We start from the raw sequence: 21,599 nt of genomic DNA, 5'->3' as shown, positions 1-21,599 counted from the left end.
TGCCCAATGGCTGCAAAATCATCAATACCAGCAGTCCCTTCATTGCCAGCTAATCACAAGCAGTCAACGTGGGAATCGCTTGCGATTGGCTGGCAGCAAAGGGGACTCTCTGCTTTGATCATCATTACACCCAGTGGTAACGTGTGTGCGGGTCATTTTATGGGAAATGTTCTGTTACTACTGACAGGGGGTTCCACCCACTGCAGTGGTTACCTCAGCAATAATAATTAGCGATAACAATAATATATATCAAACATTCAGTTTTGGGAAGAGTTCTTCTTTAAAAGGGTTTCCAACTTATTGGAACTTAATGCATTATGAAGCTGACTGTCAAAGGGTTAATTGGTCACATGAACAAATGGTTTAGGGTTAGTAAGTCTAGGGTTAATGGGCATTTAAAACCACAAAGTATTAGTTTTTAGTACCAACCCCCCTCCCAGGGTACCCACATATTTAGGAACAGGGGCAAATCTAGAAATTTTGTTTAAAGTTACATTAACCTCGCAAATAATATATAACAATGAATCTCTATATACCATTGTTATTTTCACCTTCTGTGTAGTTTTCTCCTTTATTTCCTCCTCAGCCTTTCCCCCAGTCATTTATTTTCTATTAATCTGTTACTTTTCATACTCCCTGCTGCAGGGAATCCAATCCACACTCCCTATCTGCACTGCCCAGCACATATCACTCAAAGTCCCTTATCATTTTGAGGAACATATATTCTACCTTCCCAATATTCAAAGTGATTTCATAGCACATGGCTGGTAATACAGACAGCCCCAATTATTCTTCAGCCACAGATATACTTGTCGGGTGAATAAAAAGGCTGGAACACTGGAATCTTCAGATTGTAACAGAATAAAATAATGATATTAAAAAACATTTTCTTGTTTTAAAAATACCCAACTAGAAGTCAGTTTTGAAACAAGAACCAAGTTCTATTTTCTCTATCTAAATCAGTTACCTATCTGTGAAAAGAACCACAAGATCTTCTTGGCCAGCAAATCCTTCCAGAGCCTCTTTTAGTAGACGGACTTTTTGACCCCCGCCTATCGAATTGGTTAGATCTCCACCTTTCCAGTCCAATCCTTTGCCCAGAACCTAGAAGAAATATCATTAGAAACATATGTATAATTCGGTGAGGACATCAATACAAAAAAAAAATTAAAAAAAATGGGGTTATTACATGGTTCCAGGCCAAGTCACAATTAAAGCCATATTTTGGATGCACTCTCTTTAACATTTACAGTTAAGTGAGGACAAAGATCATACAAATACAGTGAATATGCTTCCAATAAAACCTTTGCTAGTAAAAATGTTTAAATCTTATTCTGGGTGCATAGAATCAGCTGGATTTACAGAGTGGCTCATTGAAAGGAAACCGAACTCAAGCATCTTAAAACCGTAAAACCATAGTAAGCGCTGATGGACAGTTTAAATATACACATTGCTATAGAAAACAAAAAACAGGCACAAAGGAAGATAAAACATAACAAGTTATACCCTTCCAGTTTCATAACAACTTTGTAGATCTCTCTTAGAGTTTTGTTCGGTGCTCAGTAAACAGAAGAAAAAAAAAGAGAAAGACAGACTATAAATACATATTTAAGCATCAATTTGACCATCATGAAGGCAGGGATGATTTTCAGGGGGTTATGGAGAATTGACAAACCAACACCGGCTTACACAAATGGGCAAAATGCCATTCAAGGTCAGCTGATTGTAATATATAAATATCCTGGGGCCCACTATTAGAGTTGGACCAGTTGTGTATTCTTAGGTAATATTTTTTTGGCCCAGCATGCTAAAAACACAGCAGTGAAAAGTTCAATCCAAAGCATAGACATAATTATAGAATATAAACATGCATATTATCACAACCACAAAATAATACAACAATGTATCACATAATTACATCCACAAAACACTGCCACATCAGCACACCCAGATGAATTAACTAGCAATTAGACTGAGATTCCTCGCACTTTGCGTAATGTAGCATTGCTGCTGCAGTTGAAAAGATAAACTCTCGCATTAAAGGAAAATATTTAGGCAAATAAGTTTTGCAAACTTAAAAAAAAAAGAAAAATCTTTACAGAAATATGGAAGTCATGTAGATGTATATGCCTATCGCTGCTGTATAAAGTTTTTCAATTTAAAACGGACACGGTCAGACAGCAAAAACATCTCATGAAAATACATACCTTCACAGTATAGTTAAAGTGCTTTGCAGACTGCATAAATCGATGAAAGCCATCTGTTTCTTGTGTTGCAACAGTTAAAACCAACAATTTATCTAAAATAGAAAAAGAAATAAAAAGACTCAATATGTTTCTAAATGATAATACTAAGCAACTGAGTATCATACAAAAAACAGACAAACAAGATATTATTTTGTGGCTCAGAACATTTTCTAAACAGTATATCAGTAATAGGGAGGGTTAACAATAGCATCCCCAACAATTTTTAAAGTTGGCTGCCATGCCTGTAGGCACAACAAAATGTATCTCAAGGATGCACAGTACTGGGAGACAAAGGATCACACATACAGAGGTGTCCTCCTTTAATTACCCTTCTGACCCAACACATGTTTAATAGATTAGTTTGGAGTTAAAAAAACAACATTGCATCTTGGAAATAGTATTCTTTGTTGGCCATTCTTATAATGTAACATGTATGTGCAGTACATAATTTACATACAGTAAAATAATAAATAAGTCAGTGTGATCACTCCCCAAATCCATAACCAGCAGCAATGCTAGACAGCCTGTATTTTACTTATCTGTAGAATTACTGTATAATAGGCAGAGTTAACAACAATGTTTAGACCTGGAGCAGTAAGACTACAAATAAGTAAAATACAAAACACAATTTTAAGTAAAGTTTAAGTGAATTAAAAAAACAAATCCTAAATCCTTGTTCACAGTGTCATTAAATATAAATGCTTTTCTGTCATAATCCAATTTGGGGAGAATATATTTCGACATGTAGCTATATATATTTTTCCCTTTCCAGAAAAACATCCCTATAGAGATGACCCCACACTTGCTAAATGACTGACTGGCAGTAAGCAGGCCTGTGACTGGATCACTATTCAATAACTTTTGGTAAAAATGTATTCAAAGCAAATAGCACAGGGCACTTATTTTAAAATTGTGTGCTTATATTGTGAGATAGGAAATCGTTATCTCTGAGACCAGGATAGCTAATTAGTTTTTTCTGTTTATCCTTGCTAAAGGAAATACCTTATTTCTGATGAATATCTCTGATACAATGAGCCTGTATTTACCAAGCCTCTTGAGTATTGTGATGTGGGAAACTAGCTTGTTTTTGGTTTTTGTTGTTCTGTGTGAATATGTATTCCGAACAGTCTGATGAAAGGCCACATGTTAATTAGATCTTTTGATGTGTGAAGGTCCAACATTGAAATCAGGAAACTTTAATTAAGACTGGCTCCTAGATTCTTTGCATCTGAAAAGCAGGTGTAGGACATCAGAGTTTCTAGAATGTCACAGATAAATGTAAATATCGTTAGCCTTGCAATGCATGTAAATTTATGTTTTGCTAGGCAAGGTTACATCCTGATTCTAAAAATAGACTATTTCTGAACTGCATAAAAGATGAGCTGTGTGAGCATGTAAGTGTTCTTCCGATTTCAACATCTGACTTGATCACTGGAACCTCAAACCAGTGTGAGCAAATAAATCATCTTGCTTCAAAGACCTGCTTGGAAACATCTTCAATATAGATGTATTCTTGTGATCTACAGATTAGACCCCAAATCTAATCCGTTCTCCGGCTGTCTCTGAGGTTTGCACCCAAGCGTTTCCAGTACCACTGCTCTGCCTGCTACCCAGCAGCCCTGGTCAATGTGATAGGCCAGGGGGGGGGGATCCATTCACAGCAACCCGGATCCAGAGTAAGAGGTCCGGAGTTAGCAGCCCAGGTGTACCAGCAAAGAGACACGCTAGCAGCATCAGTTACGCAGAAGGAATGTGGTTCTGAGTGCCATAGAATGAGCTTAGTGGTGGCAGCATTATAAGCCCTTCCTATTGCGGCAAGAGGGCGCATTTTGGATAACGAAAGAGAACGGTGGCAAAGTAAGCCCAGCAGGTTCCCAGCAACAACAGACAGGGTGGCATAGGCTGTCCATTCTGTCACAAGGCCCATTTATGATCGTATTCCCATGCTGGTCATTTTGTAATGGAGAAGGACGGGTCCATGGAGTTGATTGATGGAATGGGCAAGCCAGTAATGGGACATATGACACAGCTTTTTGGGCTGAAAACTACAAATCCCAGTAACCTCACACTGTGAGCAAATTAGAAATGATATTAGAGCCTGCCAAAATCACAGGTAGAGAAGCCAAAATCACAGGAAGTGAAGACGTTGATACAATCTGGTTGGTAGCGATACCTAAAGAACCCACCTGCAACCAGAAACCAGTGCCTGCAAGTCTGCTCCACCCTCACAATAAATTCAGTAGCGACTAATGTTTAAAGGACTACTCCACCCTTATTAACTATGATGTCTCATACTTGCCTACTTTTAATTGTTTCCTCCCGAAGGAGGGAGTGTGGTGGGAGAACAGGAAGGGGCGGACAGGCCAATTGTGTCATTTTGGCCACATACCCACGATGAAATTAATATTTTGTCACGAGAGTGGGCCAGAATGACACGATTCCCCACAAAGAGGAGGCTCAAAGTGGGAAGGATGTGGGAGAATTGCCGGCTCTCCCGGGTGTCCGGAAGACCTACTCGGAATTGGGGAGTCTCCCGGATATTCCAGGGGAGTAGACAAGTATGCATAAGTTACATCAGTTGAGGACCTATGCCTATTTGTGTGTGCTGAATTGTGTGCTCATACAGGAACTTTCCTCACATCAAACAAATAAAGGAACGATCACCTTTATTACCCCAGGTGCTGGGTGACTGCCAAAGGTGCAGTAGCTACATTAATTTTTAACTTTTAGTATTTTAGTTAGAGGTCTTGTTAATTGCCTGTACATTATACTGGAACCATTGGTATTGCCACTGCAGGTGTCCCAATATTAATAACCCCAGACCGCACAGAGAAGAGCCCCAGTCCTTTTTCAGATGGGGCTGATAGGGAAGGGGGAACACTTTTTAGTTTTAATTTTGCCGTGTCTCCTTTATAGTGCAAACTATCCCAGGTTTATACAGGCCACTAATATTTCCCACCAGCCTTCTTACAGGTTATTGTAATTGTATTCACAGCTTGTTGGACGGGTGACAACATTGCACAAGAACATATCAATCCCTCTTGCACAAGGCATTAGGAATCTGAGAAGGACACACTGTACACTGCACAACCTTTTACTTTTCCATCTCATTTAACATGTCCATGAGTCTGAGAACATCCGCCCTACTTGAATATCCAATCAGAAAATTGCCAATATATTTTTCACTAAATAACATATTTCTTGAAAAGTCCATTAGAGAGCCTAAAGCTATTTACACATTGGCATTAAAATTCTGCATTCAAAACACATTTCCAACACTCGTTAAATGCACGGCCAATGAATGTATGTGAAAAAAACACTGACCCAAATGATAGGATATTTGTATTTTGACATGCATTTAATTTGTGTTATAGTGAAATATCTTTTAATGCCTCTTGTTCCATATTTGTACATCCGACACATGTCAACATGATTAAAAGCAACTCGCTCAATGGGAGCGCACTGTAAACTTAATGGCAAGAGGTTTAAGAAGCAATGATATGTCTAAGGAAAAACACAAAGTGAACACAATTAAAAAGGTATCTACATGCATATATAAAACTATGTGGTTTATATGCATTTCTTAATTTACTGTTAATATGTAATTTAAAAAAAAACTAAAACATACGCCACCAACACCAGTTTGTACATAGCTTTAGTCATCACTTTTAAGATGATAAAAAAATGTAAATAATTTAAAAGATTAACTTGTCCCTAATAAATGATGTAGCTTACTTACACACAAGGGTAATATGAAGCAGCTCTGTGAGCTCTAACTGAGAGAGCAGGTTTGCCACAGCAATAGACGTACAGCACAACAATTCCACAGGAACATGGCAAACTTATATAGGCAATGAATGCCAGTGGGTGATGCGAAGTACATCAGGGTGCAATAAATGTTCTCCACAACATCATGCACTGAGTCGCGTGGTTTGTCTCATTTAAACGCTGAACATCTGCAGATTAGTTTTTCTTTAAATCTACCTGCATAACCACTAGCTGTGCTTTTTGTAGCAACGTGTGTAATCATAATGGGCGAGTCAATGGAAAGGCAATTAAATAACAGACAACTGGCATTTAGCTTGGTGCAAAAAGGAAAATATTTGGACAGTGCACTTCTTTATTTCAGTCAGTCTAGTCAGTGACAAGACTGTGGTTTAATTTTCAGAGAGGAAGAAATGGTAACCCTTAAAAACGCATATGTGATCAGCTACTTTTCATGAAAGAGTGAACACAACCCAACTCTGTTTACATCAATTGTAATCAGCTATCACTACCCCAATAATATTTAGCTACTATGGTTGCCAATCGAGAGTAGTAAACAGCACCATCAATATCAGTATGGTTGAAAACTAAGTAGTGTATTCTAAAATATTTAAATCAATGTGAAGTTATCAGCAGACACCAAAAATATATTTGAATGAGATCTATATATACACACACACACATACACCCCCCCCCCCCCAAATACCAAAATGTATACTGCAAAAACCCGCACTGACCAAGACAACACATAAAGACTATATTTTAGGCCAATTATAGTTTTATGTACATACAGCATCTCTGCATTTATACCAGGAATATCAATAATTACAACAAAACCTTATAATTAGAAAGAAGCTAATGAAATGTACAGAAGATAGGTATGCTAGAACTGAGACGCCTCTGCCATCCCTCAAAATAATTATAGAGTGTATAAAACATCTGCTGGAGAGCAGACCTCACAATTACATCACAAAATTATTTTGTCCAATTAAACTTCATCTGTCCTACACACGTAGGCCACTGGTGTGGATTTCAAAGACAAGAAGATGTCCACCGGTCTAATTGGGTCTCTCTCCTCCTTTTTAGAATGGCACAGTTCCCAAAATAATAATGAATCCTTGAATTTCCCAAGCACCGTCACCTTCTCTGTATGGAAATGTACATTTGTTTCAAACAGTTTTTCTTCAGAACATCAATGTAGCTTTGGGTAAAGAATGGTTTTATGTCATAAGGCTCAAAATATTAATGTGCCCAATTACTAATTTCCATTTTCCTAGATGTATTATAACTTATATCCCAATTTAATACATACCAAACCCCGATCAGCGCTCATTCATGCTTAGTCACAAATCAATGTCCAGAAGCATGGCTAACAAAAGGTAGCCACCACTTCTTACCTAACATAAGTAATGAAGTGTATTTACTGTACATTAAAGAGGATGTTCACAAACTTATTTAACACTAAAAGATAAAAACATAGCCGACTATAAATAAACCTAAAATTCAAAACTACATTAAGTAATCTAGCCAGAGATTGAATTATTTAATTAATGGTAATAATATGACTACTGTAATATTTCAATTGAACTTGTGCCACAGACACTAAAATAAAGATGAAATAATGTCAGCTCAAATGGCCAATATTGCAGTTTATTTTACTTTTTATACTCCTGTGAAAACAATTTACCAGATGGACATCTTGGAAAAAGTGGATTTGCCAAAGTCTTAAGAAAAAAAAAAAAAAAAAAAATCACATAAAGGAAATTTGGACTAAAAGAAACTTAAGTAAAAAAGTGAACCTATGAAACTTTTATATATTGATGCACTGGCACACGCTGATCATTCTTAAGATACTGGTGTTTTCGCTTTTATCCAAAACAATGTCACTCTTTCAAAAAGAAAATAAGTGATTTTATATGCCTCATTGAATGACTAATATAACATAACATTAAATTACAGGTTATTGTAAAGTCTTTGGAGGGTGATAAAATGAACAGATTGTGATGACAATTTAAAAAAAAAAAATACAATATATCAATATCTTTCTGTTGTCATACTGTACAAGTGGGTGGATTGCAGCCAGTGGCCAACTTACATTTACAACTGGTACAAAAAGGAAGGGAATGCCCAGCCTGTAACAGCTTAGAATCTATAAGAGTAGGCAAAATATCAGAGATATAAGCAATGTCTTGAGGCAAGTGGGGTAGGTAGGAGGAAGGGAGATAAAATTGAATGATTCAGTGACAGAGGTAGTAGGTGGGAGATGGGTCCAAAAAGGGGTGGATTACTCCCGTCTGATCGCATAACTTAATGCCACTGGCTGGGAGTAGTGAAGCAGAAGACATTTTGGGCCCAAAACAAATGGCATAGGATAGAAGTGTCAGGTGATTTCATTATATCCAAATATTTGACAACCTATTTTGCCCACTCAATTTCTCCTAGCCAAAGGCGTTTTGTCATGTAATCAGGAAGGGTAATACAACCACTTAAAAAAGAGTATTTAAGGGATGTAACATTTGGAGCAAGTCTGGTAGGGCTAGATAAAAAAGTTGAGAAGTAATAATAGATGAGAACAGTAGGTTATTGTTATTAGTGATGTACCCAGGGAGGGTGCTACCATTAGGTGTGTCTAGGCTTCCTAGATTAAAAGGGATGATACAAAGATTCTAAGAAAAACAATGAGCATGCTCTGGCCAGTACATCGGCTATTCACAATCAAGAATTAGAGCCGCTTTCATGCATACATTAAAAAAAAGGTGAAATTATAAAAAGCTATACTGTTGAAACATGCCGAAAATGTAACATGCTTAATTTTCTGACTTTATATTCAGATATATCTTTAATGTGTAGTGGTGTTTTTTTTAGCATTAGCCTCACATTTCTATCCTGTGCTACTGGTGATTTGGCTTCTCCTTACATCATGACTCTGAACCTGTTCTCACTAACAACATCACATAAGTAGTCACTGCCTCCTTCACGGTCAATAACACACATCTTCTGCTGCTAACATTCCAATGGCCTGACTGGCTAGTAAACGTGGTACACATGGACGAGCACAAGCTGAAGTTGGAGTACAATAAGGCATTTAAAATTAAAATCCAGTCAAACAGTATTTATAAATCAGTGAATTTAGAAAAATAAAACCCAAAAACACATACATACCAATACGCATTGTAGTCTGAATATAACACAGCTACTTATAAAGGTTTACATCATACAACCAAGTTGTTCAGGGTCATATTTGTTGTATTATAAGTAATAATATACCAGTACTGTTAAATAGATTAACAGTAGAGACTTCTTGGCGCAATAGAGTACACTGAGTAGGCGATTCCAACTTTTATGGAAAGGAGCGGTGTAGTGAAATGTGGCTGCCAGCTGGACAACACAGTCCCAGCAAAAAACACACCTGCCATAGAAAAGACCTCAGCACCAAAAGAAAGTAAAAGTAGTCAATAACCAGAGGTAGACAATAAAGAAAGGTATCAATTTCCCTTTTATGGGAATAACAGGCTCTCCAAGATTGAAAGTAGAAGCATGAAACAATTCCACCAAGTACAGAATACTATGCTGAAATCAATACATGGTGATATGTTCCAACTCCCAGGACCCATAAGACGTCTTACCAGAAAACCACTCTTACAATAGGTGACTGGCCAGCATTTATGACATTAACATTGGATATTCCCAAATGCCCATAACAGTATTTAAAATGCTACTTAAAGCTTCATAGATTTTGAAGGTAGCTGGTCCAAATAAGACAGCCAAGGATTTCCTGTAGTAATTCCCTTTGGCCAGGCAAGAATGAAAAAATAATAAAAAAAACTTCAATTATGTTTCTCAATTTGCATTTAGAAAAGAAAAATTAGTTCCACGGCATTTTATATTCTACATAACTTCCAATGGCTTGAAACCAAGTAAAACTCAAGCATCTGATTTGTTGCTATGGGAGACACCACCTTTTTTACATATGTTTTGTCTGGCAATTATTGAAGAGTAAATAGGTTACTCTGTATTTGACAAATGCTACATCCAGAAGTTATTGTTTGGCAATCTTAACCTGTTCCCACTTGTGTATTGTATGTATAAATTTAACAAAGAAAGCACCAATCACTACTATGCAAATGACTTGTACACATAATTAACAGCACAGTGGTTGAGCTAGGCGTGAGAGAAACACTTGGAACTGTTTGGCATCTGGTGCCTAAGAACAGCCAAGAGAGGACTATAGGTGATACTGGGGAGCACTGGAGAAATATTACGTGGCTAGGTGTATGGTCATGATGATTGGAGAGAATATTAATGTTAGGGACAACTAATACTACATACTGAAACTAAATACCATTGGAATATATTATGAACAATTTACCATACTACTAAGGATTTGATTCTATTATGGGCAATACCCACCTATTATGCAAGCTATTGGACATTTATATACAATATAAATATATATTTTTTTAGATTTTGCATTGATATTACTGGACATTTGCATATATTCAGCTTGTAGCACTTTTAATAGTCTATTAGGATATTTAACCACCATCGCTTCTAATCACTTCCCTTGTGTCTACAACTATAGTTTAAACAAACAGAGTCTCTTCACCATCGCAACATTTATTTGCAACATAAATGCAGAAAGGCATGGTTTGATGTGCATATAGTAGACATTTATGCTCTAAACAGAACTTTTGATCTATTGTATTACTTATTTTTTGTTTCTTATGTGATTGTTAATAAAAGATATATATTTTTTTTTTTTATCAGAGAACACACACTATTGACATCTGTAAACCAATGCACACAACCTCTTATTGAGCCCTATAACAGATCAATAAATATATACTATCTGATTGATGTTCTACACAAGAACATTGTCTGTGTAACATATAAATGTGATAACTTTAGCAGTGTTGCTGAGGCGGAAGTTCCTGACTCGACCCCCGGTTGCTCTTATTCTGGGTTACCTGCCAAGTCCCTATTGGAGGCATCAAAATATACTTACCATAAAGTAACCATAGAACACTTACCATATGAAGGAGGTGTTACATATACAGTATAAACCATGTGTAGAGCCACCCATTGATATAAATATACTGAAACATATATATTTTCAAATTAAGTCTCCACTTGCGCAAGTTATAATTACAAAATAAAAGGTTTCACTTTGCAGGCTTTGAAAAAAAATAAAAATAAATCAATAGCAGAACTGGAGACAAAGGATAATAAAAACAGACCTAACCTGAGTGTGCACCCCTTATTTTGGAAAGTACTAAAATCATTTTTGCTGTGTAATCTAGATATGGTATAAGACTCACTGTTTTTAAAACATGCACTTTTACCAACTTTTTATTTTGTTTAGTTATTCTTTTTATCATGGGGATAGAACGTATTGGTTCTAATGACCTCATACCCATTTCCACGTGCCCCTGCAGTTGGGAGAACAGAGTATTTCAGACATTACATGCTCCATTTATTAACTTGGCAAGAGGATCGCAATAGGGTGTCCTCCAATGACATAACCCTTTCCCTACAACCTCAGATAGAAGCACTGGTTACAGGCTGCATGTTATATGCATGTCAGTGGCAATTTTTGACACTAGTGGGTAGATGGCCTAAGTGTAAAAATGTGTCTGGGTATGAATAAAGACATTAAGCAAACATTCTATTTTGCAGGTTAAATTGGTGCTATTTAATTGTAGTTGGATAGGGCACCCGGTTTCATCACCAATGAAAATCAGTAACTGCGAGTGTATTTTATGACAATTATAACTTTATTAAACAAGAATAATGGGAGTGGCTAGCACTACAGTCAGTTAGATGGTGTTCTCTCTTGTGCGTCTTCTAGACTTCTAGACTTCAGTATTGCCCTAAAAACATAGCAGAACCATATAAACATAGCACTTCAGGGAGTGTAACTCCATGGGGACCTATGCTCTTTGTTCAACAAAGAAGTGTATTGGTGCTTGCTATTAGATGGAACATTGGATGTCAACTTCCATAATCATCTGACCACCAGAAGAAGAGGGTCTAAAAGGAAATAAAAAGCTGGCTCCTGATTGGACAGATCTGCTGCCATCTAATGACGAACTGTTATTTCTGCACTAGAAACAAATGACAGCCAGATTGCTGTAGCACATAGCACAATTTGAGAAAACAGAGCAATTTTATTAAATATGCCTCTATTTAAAATAAGCATCTTTACTGTAGGAGAGGAACCTGAAATTTACTCGCTAACCAGAGATGTATTATGTAAAATATATATATATATATATATATTATTTCTCATTAACAAAATTGTAATTGTTACAGATAAATAGCTTGCTGAAAAACTGGGAATAAGAAACTGACTTTTGTCTTCACTAAAGGAATATTTACATAAAAAAGTGCAAATCCACAAAACAAATGCTATCAGATGTTATATTATTGTGAACTGCAGTTCAGATAAGCACCGCTTATTTCAGTAATTTTTAGCACCCATGATTGTTTGATATCATGAAAATCTGCATGGATGTGCAGCAAAGAAATGGAAGCATCTGTGAGGGTTGCACAAGTTTGACCTTGCTCGCAAAGTAAAAATGAATAGCACAAGTATACCTAGTTTTGCACCTAAGTGGAAAAACAAAATTTTATTTTTTCCCACAAAATGACCATATTATAAATGTCTGCTCAGAGATGGTATAAATAATACTAATGGGGCACATTTGGCACAAAAAGATTTTTTACATTGCTCAAGCTATAAAATAAGCTTTTCACCATGTGAGTTTGCTAGAGTAGCGTCAAATATAGGCCCATCCTTCCTTTACAGGAGAGTTTCCAAAGACCAGGAACCTTAAAATGCACTGGATAGACAATTAGGTGAAAAAAGAGAGAGTCCGATTTTTTTGCGAGATGCAAGTGAACCAGGCGCAAAATTACAGTTAAAATATTAGTCATCTGCACTATCATAAAATGTTACAAATTCACATTACAAGCTGTGTTTAAAAGAGGAGAAAATAATGTCTAAGTTACTGAGCTAAAATGTGCATTCTGTAGAAAAACCTCAATGCTTTTAAGAATAGCAAATCACAATGTTTAGCTTAAAAATAGAGACCGACAAGTGATACTTTTCAAACTGTGAAACGTTACATTTGTCCTAAATTTCTCTTTAGAACACAGCGAGAGCAGCAAAGGCGAATTTCCTGTATCATTCTTACAGTAACCAATATCCCATCCAGGGTTCAAACAAGAGCCTAACACTCAAATAATTAAAAAAAACATTAGAACTAGCATCAGACAGCCTGATAACAAAACTCAGAGTGGGAAAATGAGGCATTCCTTTCATGGAGAGATGCTCCTCTAGTTACTAGGTAACATTGTTTAAAAAATAACTTTCTGGATTGCATCCTGTTATAGCTGTGAAAGAAAGGCGAAACAGCAATTCAAATCAGACAAGAGAGACAAACAATATAGAACAAACTGTCCTTTTCACCTCCACTGTGAAAGCAGAGCACTTCCTGAATCATTAATCCTTTTACCCTCCATGTGTAATTAACAGAATGCAGCTGTTTAATTGCATATCAAAACCGGAAACAAAATACAGTCCAAATTAGGTGAAAGAACTGCACTTATATATATATATATATATATATATATTTGTGGGAATGTATGTTAGCATACATAACCCCTCATATCAATTAAGTTCACTCATTCACACAGCGACTATGAAAAAAAATAAAAAAAGAAAACAATGTTATTTACATGCACTTGGACTAATTTGGGTAACAAGAAGAATCCCAGTGGATTTAAGTCTAAATGAGGTAACAAATTTTGTAAAACTTTTATTTTCATTAAAGGACTTTTAAAATTAACGTGTGTTTTTATCTCTCCTCCAGCTCCCGTCCATTTAGTACTATTGTGGAACTACATGTTCCAATGAGTCCTGGCTGTAAGGGTAAGATGGTGCTTGCCAGCATGCCCAAGCAGTAATGGCTGTCAGGTCTTGCTAGAACTTTTAGTTTCACAACAGCACTTTTTTGACTTTATACTATTACCCTAGCACCCACTGCCGAAGGGATGGCAGGAAGAGCATCACTGCACAAGGCCGTGGTTTTTGAGGATAGAGTGGGGATGAAGGGGGAGTAAAAGTTTCTTGTGGTGGAATTTCCCTAGGGAATTCAGCCATGTGTTGACCCGGCTGGTTCACATTATGACATAGGCAACAAAGACTGGCGTGTCTCCCTGTTATAGTATAACAAGCCCAGCCTGGCCAGCCTGGTGCTGGCTGCCACTTTTACAGTGGGAGCCCATGTAACTTATTGCCCTGCTTTAGTCATAATCAGCCCAGCCCTGCTTATTTTAGGTCACGGGGTCCCAGAAATATGGCACTTCTGTATGTATATTTAAAATGTATGTACTTGTCAAAATGCCATGAATGTAATAAGTTGGGGGCCACAAGTGAAGGTTTGGAGGGCTGCATGTTGCCCATCACTGCTATAGACTCATCAGTAATCATCAAGTTTATGATTATGACGCCCGTATATTTACTCCAACCGCACATGTCCACTGTATTTTCAGTTGTATCCAAAGATATCATCATCAACATTTATTTATATAGCGCCAGCAAATTCCGTAGCGCTTTACAATTGGGAACAAACATTAATAAAACAATACTGGGTAATACATACAGACAGAGAGGTAAGAGAACCCTGCTTGAAAGCTTACAATCTATAGCTATGTATAATTTGAAATTATATTAGAAAACATACACACACACACACATATATACATACACACACACGCAAGGCTGTGATTCTGTGGCCATAGACTCACTCCTACATTCAGCTGCAAAATTGTGGCTTATTGTAATCAGGCCCAAAAGATCAGAATGTATATAGGACCCCCTTCACACCCAGCCATTACATAAAAATTTACCAAATTCCAAAAATTCTCAAAGACCTTACAGTCCATTTTACATTTTTAACCTATAAAATATCCAGTATATTTAAAAACTCTCCACTGTAATTTGTTGCAGAGTTTTTTTTCATGGGACACAATTTATCCGATGAATGGCAACCCAACTAAATTAATTAGCACACCACTGCAAATATGCTCAAAGGACAAAAACAAATTAGAAGTGGTTGTTGTGCCTGAGTACCTAAAGGGAACATCTAAGCAGAAATGTCCAGTAGTCCATTTTATCAGAACAGTTAGAAATGTTGTATGACAATCTGAATCCAAACCAAAATCCTGTTTTGTTGCTTATCCACCACACATTTAAATGCAACTGCAACTTCAGATACATTTTTCTAGAAGTTCCAGAAATTTAGGCAGGACTAGAGGTATCTCATAAGTATCATGAAGCCAGGGCCTGATCAACCACTAGGCTGACCAGGCTGCAGCCTGGGGCGCTGAGTCCTGGGGGGCGCAGTGCGGCACACTAGCAAGCTGGTTTTTTTTGTTTTTTTTATTCAAACGCCGGCGATCGGCTTCTTTCGCCTCTGATGGGGCCGCCCCTGTCCACAAGGGGGTGGTCCCGCATGTTCCTATACCCAATCACACAGCTAACAGCATCTGATGCTGTTACCTGTTAGCTGCTGCTGTTAGTCAGGGTATTGCTTAGTGTGGTCACGTGAAATCTCACATCTCACGTGACCACACTAATCACAGAGAGCGCGCCCGCAGTGACAGTGCAGGTAACAGCGTCAGATGCTGTTAGCTGCGTGTGAAGATGACAGAAGCGCCGGCTGGTGAGAGGAGGAACAGAAGACAGCAAGGTAAGTGCAGCTTGTTAAATATCAGGGGGGGGAGAGACACATCGGATGTGGAGGGGGGGGGGGAGATGACTGGGGGGACTAATGAACTGGCTAATGTGGCTGACGAGGGGGGGTCTTATAAATTGGATATGGGGGGGATTAATGAACTGGCTAGTATGGATTGGATAGGGGGGGATTAATGGAGTGAAAATGGGGAGGTAATGAACTGGTTAGAGGGGGGCTTATGAATTGGATGGAGCGGGTTAATGAAATGGCTAGGGGAGGGGATTAATGAAGTGAAAATGGGGAGGTAATGAACTGGCTAGAGGGGGGTTAATGAATTGGATAGGGGGGATTAATGAAATGGCAATAGGGAGGTAATGAACTGGCTACAAGGGGGGGGTTAATGAATTGGATAGGTGGGGTCATACACTGTCTGTTGCGGGTCGATAGGGGGGATGAATTAGCTGGTGGCGGAGGTGATGAAATAGCTTGTGGGGGAAGGATCTCTGTATTGTGTGGCGGTGATGTGGATGCTGACTGTGGTTTCAGCGGTCACTAGAATACTAAATACTAGATAGACAGGGCTGGTAAATGTTACTATATGAGTGCAAATAAATTTCATATATTTTATTGTCTATGTCTGTACTAGGGGGTTGTTTTGTATTGTTATGTGCGTATTGTCGCTAACCAATAACGATTGTAGAACCTCGATTTATGTTTCCAAAGCTCAAAGATTTATTCGCAATAAGTGGAATAATATGCTCAAGCGAAGTAATAGTAAATACAGCCGTTACTTATCGCAGGCGCTCTGGATCCAGTGCAGTCATTCAATCCTGAAGTCTGGGGACAAGATGTCTGCACTCTGGATCACAAGCTGCTGCTTATATACACATCAAATACAGTAATACAATGAAGATGGTATAGCTTGCATCTATTGGTCCGGGTCTCAGGAATGTCCAAGGGGGTCGTCAATCATTGGCTGGTTCATCCAAAGGAGGGGGTCATCTCTGCAGGGGGTATGCTCTGCTCTTCCCGCCAGGATTCCTTAGTCTTAAGTAGTTCATAATTCCCTATCATTCACAACTTGCATATGCACTCTGCGATTCCCTCGCAGAGTGAACCAAACAGTAGGATATGTAATAAGGTTCATTATGATACCACTCATGATGTTATTCCTTTAGCCCATTCCGTGTATTTCACTAATATGCATGTAACTCTGATATAACATATAAATACTACTATGTTTCGACATAACTGACTATGTGTTGCAACTATCATTAATGTGTACTATTTTATAAGTATGCGTGTTTGTGCGAATGTATGGTAAAAGACCAATTACTGTTGTTGCCACGTGTAGTGGATGCGTACGCCCTTTCACGCCGTAGCGTGCCCTTGTACGTCGATGCGTACCGTACGCATCTTTTCAGACAAAGACAACCAAGTTTGCTAGACTTTAATTGAAATGACTTTATCCAATTTGCTGACTTCGACAGTATCATTCAGGGTTTGTTAAAATTTGGCACTATAATACAATTTTTGCACATTTTAAATACAGGACTCCCAAGTTTTCAGAAGCCAGGCAACGGACAACGCTCCAAGAACAAGCAAAAGAGAACACCAGGTAGTCTACGCTGCAAGATCAGGTAAGAGAGGAAGTGCGTTTTATGTATTAATGTTTTACAATTTTGTTTACACACACTATATATATATATATATATATATATATATATATATATATAATCTATATCTATTTTTTTTTTATTATTTACCCACACATTGGTGCGGGGGGGGGGGGGGGGGGGCAGGGCGGTAACCAGTGTAGTAGCCTAGGGCGGCTGTGACCCTTAATCAGGCCCTGCATGAAGCATTTGTGCAGTCTATTACTGTTACTGAATATTAGTGCAGGTCCTAATGCCGTCAAAGATATTGTCACAAACTGAATCCTGGAGTTCCCTCTCTCACTGTAGGAAGATATTGTCACAACGGAATCCTGGAGTTCCCTCTCTCACTGTAGGAAGATATTGTCACAACGGAATCCTGGAGGTCCCTCTCTCACTGTAGGCTACACTTTGGAATCTAATTACCAAAAAAGGAAATTTGCAGTAAATTATTACACTACTCATTACAGTAGTAGACCAAACTCTCACTACCCAAGCTGGCAGAAAACTCACATTGGAAACAATGTCATATCAAACTTGCTTGTGACCAGAGTAATTGCAGAGGGGTTTCAAGTGAAATTTTAACAAAATGATAGCAAATTAAGTACATTTTAATAAACTTCAAGAAGCAAGGGGAAATGGAAATGGAAATGGGGTGCAATGAGACATAATAATAATAAATAGAATAAGTAAATATTTTTTTAGAGAAGTTTAGGTCAAGTGCCAACTTCATTTGATAACCAGACTCCATACTTTGTATCCCATCAGTAGTCAGAAATGTAAATATGGATTGTATATTATTTTTTCCACATTTTTGACTGTCAGAATTTATTCATTTTACGAGTAAAAGCATTGATTTGCGGGTCAAGATAGCAGAACCTGCCGTGGTAGAAAAATGTGCACCATTGTTTTGTTGAACGAGGTTATTTAAATGTTATAAGGAAGTAAAGAGATTGTAATTTATTTCTCCCTTTGATTTTTCTTCCACCTCTGAGCTGATGGAGATAAGGTCTTAAACACCGTCAATACTTTTTCCAGACAGATAATAGTGCATTAACAAATATATAGCCTCTCCATTTATACTCTAGCTGGGTTTTTAGCCAAAAGCATTATTTTCATGAAATACCCAATGCAGAACACAGAAGTACAATCTACATGTGTGTGGGTGGCTTAGTAGCATGGTGACCAGGAAAATGTCAAGAACTCTCAAACTTCCAACATGCGGTTATGCCAACATTACAAACTGGTATGCACTGTTTTATGCTAGGCCATATGAAACACATTATGTGACACTGGGAACTAGTTATGCATCTGCAGGAATCTAACAAGGATGCAGTAGCTTCCAAAAATAATATTGAATTTCAGGTAGGATGACCACAGAGCTCATCTTATTACAAAGAACAACACAAGCACACTACTGATAAGTCTTAGAAACCATAGGCTGCAATTAAAATGTTAATTTTATTAAGCTTACAATCTAAGGGGTGAAGGGAACAACCGATATATAGGGTAGCGTTATAATTGTAGCTGGTGGTGAGAAAAAGGGTGTGTGGGTGTGTCTACTGAAATACAGTAGCATTATCACTTGCCAATAAAGCAATCATTGGCCTCTGGCATTAGGCTAGGCCTGTCATGTAACAGACATTCATTTCTTGATGAATGAGATTTAGCATACATCTGTCTTTTCCACATGTATTTGGAGTAGTATATGATGCTAGTATCCCTATAGCTCTAAATCTTACACTAACTAGGAGTAAGACATATTTATGACAATTGGGTTAAATGAAAGCATGCCAACTATGCAGAGTTATAACACACGGTAAAGTGAGATCGATCAGTGATTAATAGGAGTTAGTATCTACTATGTAAATAAATTCCAAACATAGTGTTCCAAGTATATAACATATACAGCAAATAATGTTTAAACAGGGAGGACTAAAGTAGATATCAGTTTAACATAGAGATTTGTTTTCCAGGATAAGTGAAACAAGACTTAAATAATTTATTTATACTGTTGACTAGAGAAGTGTGGCCATCAGCCTGAACGCAGTTAAAATCACGTGGGTGAGTGATTAGGTGTTTAGCCTATGGGCTTGTGTTATATGTGAACCAATAGGCAGAGAGGGGGGGGTGGTTTAGTTTTATATAGGTGAAGGTTCTCCACCATTTTCCCCTCTCTGTTTCCGGATTCCTAACTGAGCGGTTGGAGCTGAGCGGTTGGAGCTGTGGATTCGGGACGTGTGAAGAGTGCTCTTGTGGTATCGTATTGTAGGGCTTTGTATTGTATTTGTTCTGTTTTCTTCCTTTGTGTAGTTTCCTTTCTGTTACTCTTCTCCCATTATTTCTCCTCTCCCCCTCTCTTCTCTTTTCCTCCCTCCCCTCCCTCGCCCCCCCCCCTCCCGTTTTTCTCCCCTCTTACCTTCCCGCTTGTCGCCCCGGGGCTCCGTGGTGTTCTCCTTCCCCCTCCCTCCTCCTTTCTCCTGTTCCATCCAGCAGCATGTCGCGGCCTAGCAGGGTGCGTAGCGCACCTGCTCGCTTCCGGGAGGCGGGGCCTGGTCCTGTATCCCTTCCTTCCTCCCCGTCTGCTCGGTCGGCGGGCTTCCCTCCCCCGGTTCCTGCCAACGTTTCCTCCAGGGGGTCGCGCAGCGCCTCCGCCCCTTCTTCCACCCGGAGCGCGGCTGTCACCAGGGGTAGGCGGGCGCGGGTGGGTACATCCGCCGGCGGGACCACTCCGTTGTCTCTGGCATCCGTTCCCCTGGTGGGGGCAGGGGTGGGGGCGGGTGTCCCTGCCATCTGGGAAGTCCAGGGGGGGGTCCTTGGTCTGTTTCTGCCCCTCCATCAATCCTCCCAGGACAGCTTCTTCAAGTGGTGTTTTCAGGAGCTGGGAGTCTTACCCGGTCCGTGGGTCCCGGGGAGTTTCTAGACCCAGGGTGGAAGCTAGGGTGGGGTCCCCCTACAGAGGTTTGGGGCCTGTTATTTGGGATCCCCCTATCCCGGGGGGGCTTCCTTTTCCCCCTCCTACCTTCGAGTCCTTTCGGGGGGTGTTAGCGGTGGGGGGTCAGTCAGGTTCCCCCCCCTTTCTCCATGGGTGTTTCCAGTGGGGATAGCGGGTTAGCAGGGTTAGGTAAGTATAAGCCTGTTTTTGGTGAGGTGCCTTTGGCTCCGGTGGGGGGAGGGGGAGGGTCGGACCCTTCGGGTCTTGGGGCCTTTTTTCCCTGGGCAGGTAGCCCCTTTTTGTCCTCGGGGGTTCTGGCCGGGGCGGGTACCAGGTCTGGGTTTCCCTCTACTTCTTTAGGCCGGTCCAGCCTGCGGTCTCCGCTCCCCCAGTTCCCGGCAGCCATGGCGGTTCCCGCCCGGGTTGCGTGGGATTTGCCGTACCCTCCGGTGGGCGGGCCGGCCCTGGCCCCGGCTGGGGGAAGCCCTCCTTACCCTATTCTTTCCGGGGTTTACACTCATTCCTACCCGGTGCCCGAAGTGCCCATTGGGGGGGGGGGGGGGGGGAGGAGCTCTTGGTAGACACTGCTTCAGTAACAGTGGCAGATTCATCGGCAGTGATGCCAGCAAGACCGTCAGATGTTAACGTGTCTCTTGTTACAGATTCTCAAGTTATGGTTGGAGGGACAGGAATGCAGCCATTGCAGGTGGTCGGTGACAGGCCAGGAGTGGAGGCGCGAGCTCGGGTTGCAGCAGATAATCTGTCGCCGGCAGTGAAGACAACAGTTGATCGGGCGGGACTGGTATCTCAGCAAGCGACCGTCACGGAGGGCGTAGCAGCACCAGGTCCTTCCGGGGCGTCAGGAGCCGGGCCACAAGCGGAGGCTGTCGTTGGTGGTGAGTTGTCAGATGTTTTTTCACAAGATCTCACACATAGTCCTCCTTTGTCCTCCACCGACGAGGATTCTCCCTCTTCATCGTGGGAGGGTCCTCGGAAATTGATTAAGTTGCTTAACACACACTTTGGCAGGTCTAAATCCCAGGGAGGGAGACGGGGTGTGGTAGCTAAATTGGCAGCGTCCAAGGCCCCCATGGTGCTATGTGAGAACACGGCTCTTTTAGCGGGGCTACGGCCCAGTATTAAAGACAGGATTAGGAAGGGATGGTTCGTTAACATGTTCGAGATAACGAAAGCGGCCAAAAAAGGTTTAGATGCAGCTTGCGAAAGAGGGGGTATCGGCGAGGAGGCTTATAAAACC

The 21,599-nt window shown here is 39.8% G+C and overlaps 1 protein-coding gene across 2 annotated transcripts in view; it reads right to left on the bottom strand.

Annotated features, from left to right (window-relative positions):
- Positions 1-21,599, bottom strand: part of PLOD2 (procollagen-lysine,2-oxoglutarate 5-dioxygenase 2) — a 106,392-nt gene that overhangs the window by 63,054 nt on the left and 21,739 nt on the right. For both annotated transcript variants that reach the window (XM_075201918.1, XM_075201919.1), the window contains exons 2-3: positions 2,208-2,299; positions 968-1,104 (exon numbers count right to left, since the gene is read on the bottom strand). In XM_075201918.1, the coding sequence (XP_075058019.1) occupies positions 968-1,104; positions 2,208-2,299 (229 nt within the window). The remainder of the gene's footprint in view (positions 1-967; positions 1,105-2,207; positions 2,300-21,599) is intronic.

This window comes from Mixophyes fleayi, chromosome 3 (assembly GCF_038048845.1).
Source record: "Mixophyes fleayi isolate aMixFle1 chromosome 3, aMixFle1.hap1, whole genome shotgun sequence".
Lineage (NCBI taxonomy): Eukaryota > Metazoa > Chordata > Amphibia > Anura > Limnodynastidae > Mixophyes > Mixophyes fleayi.
This window is presented reverse-complemented; position numbering and strand designations above follow the sequence as displayed.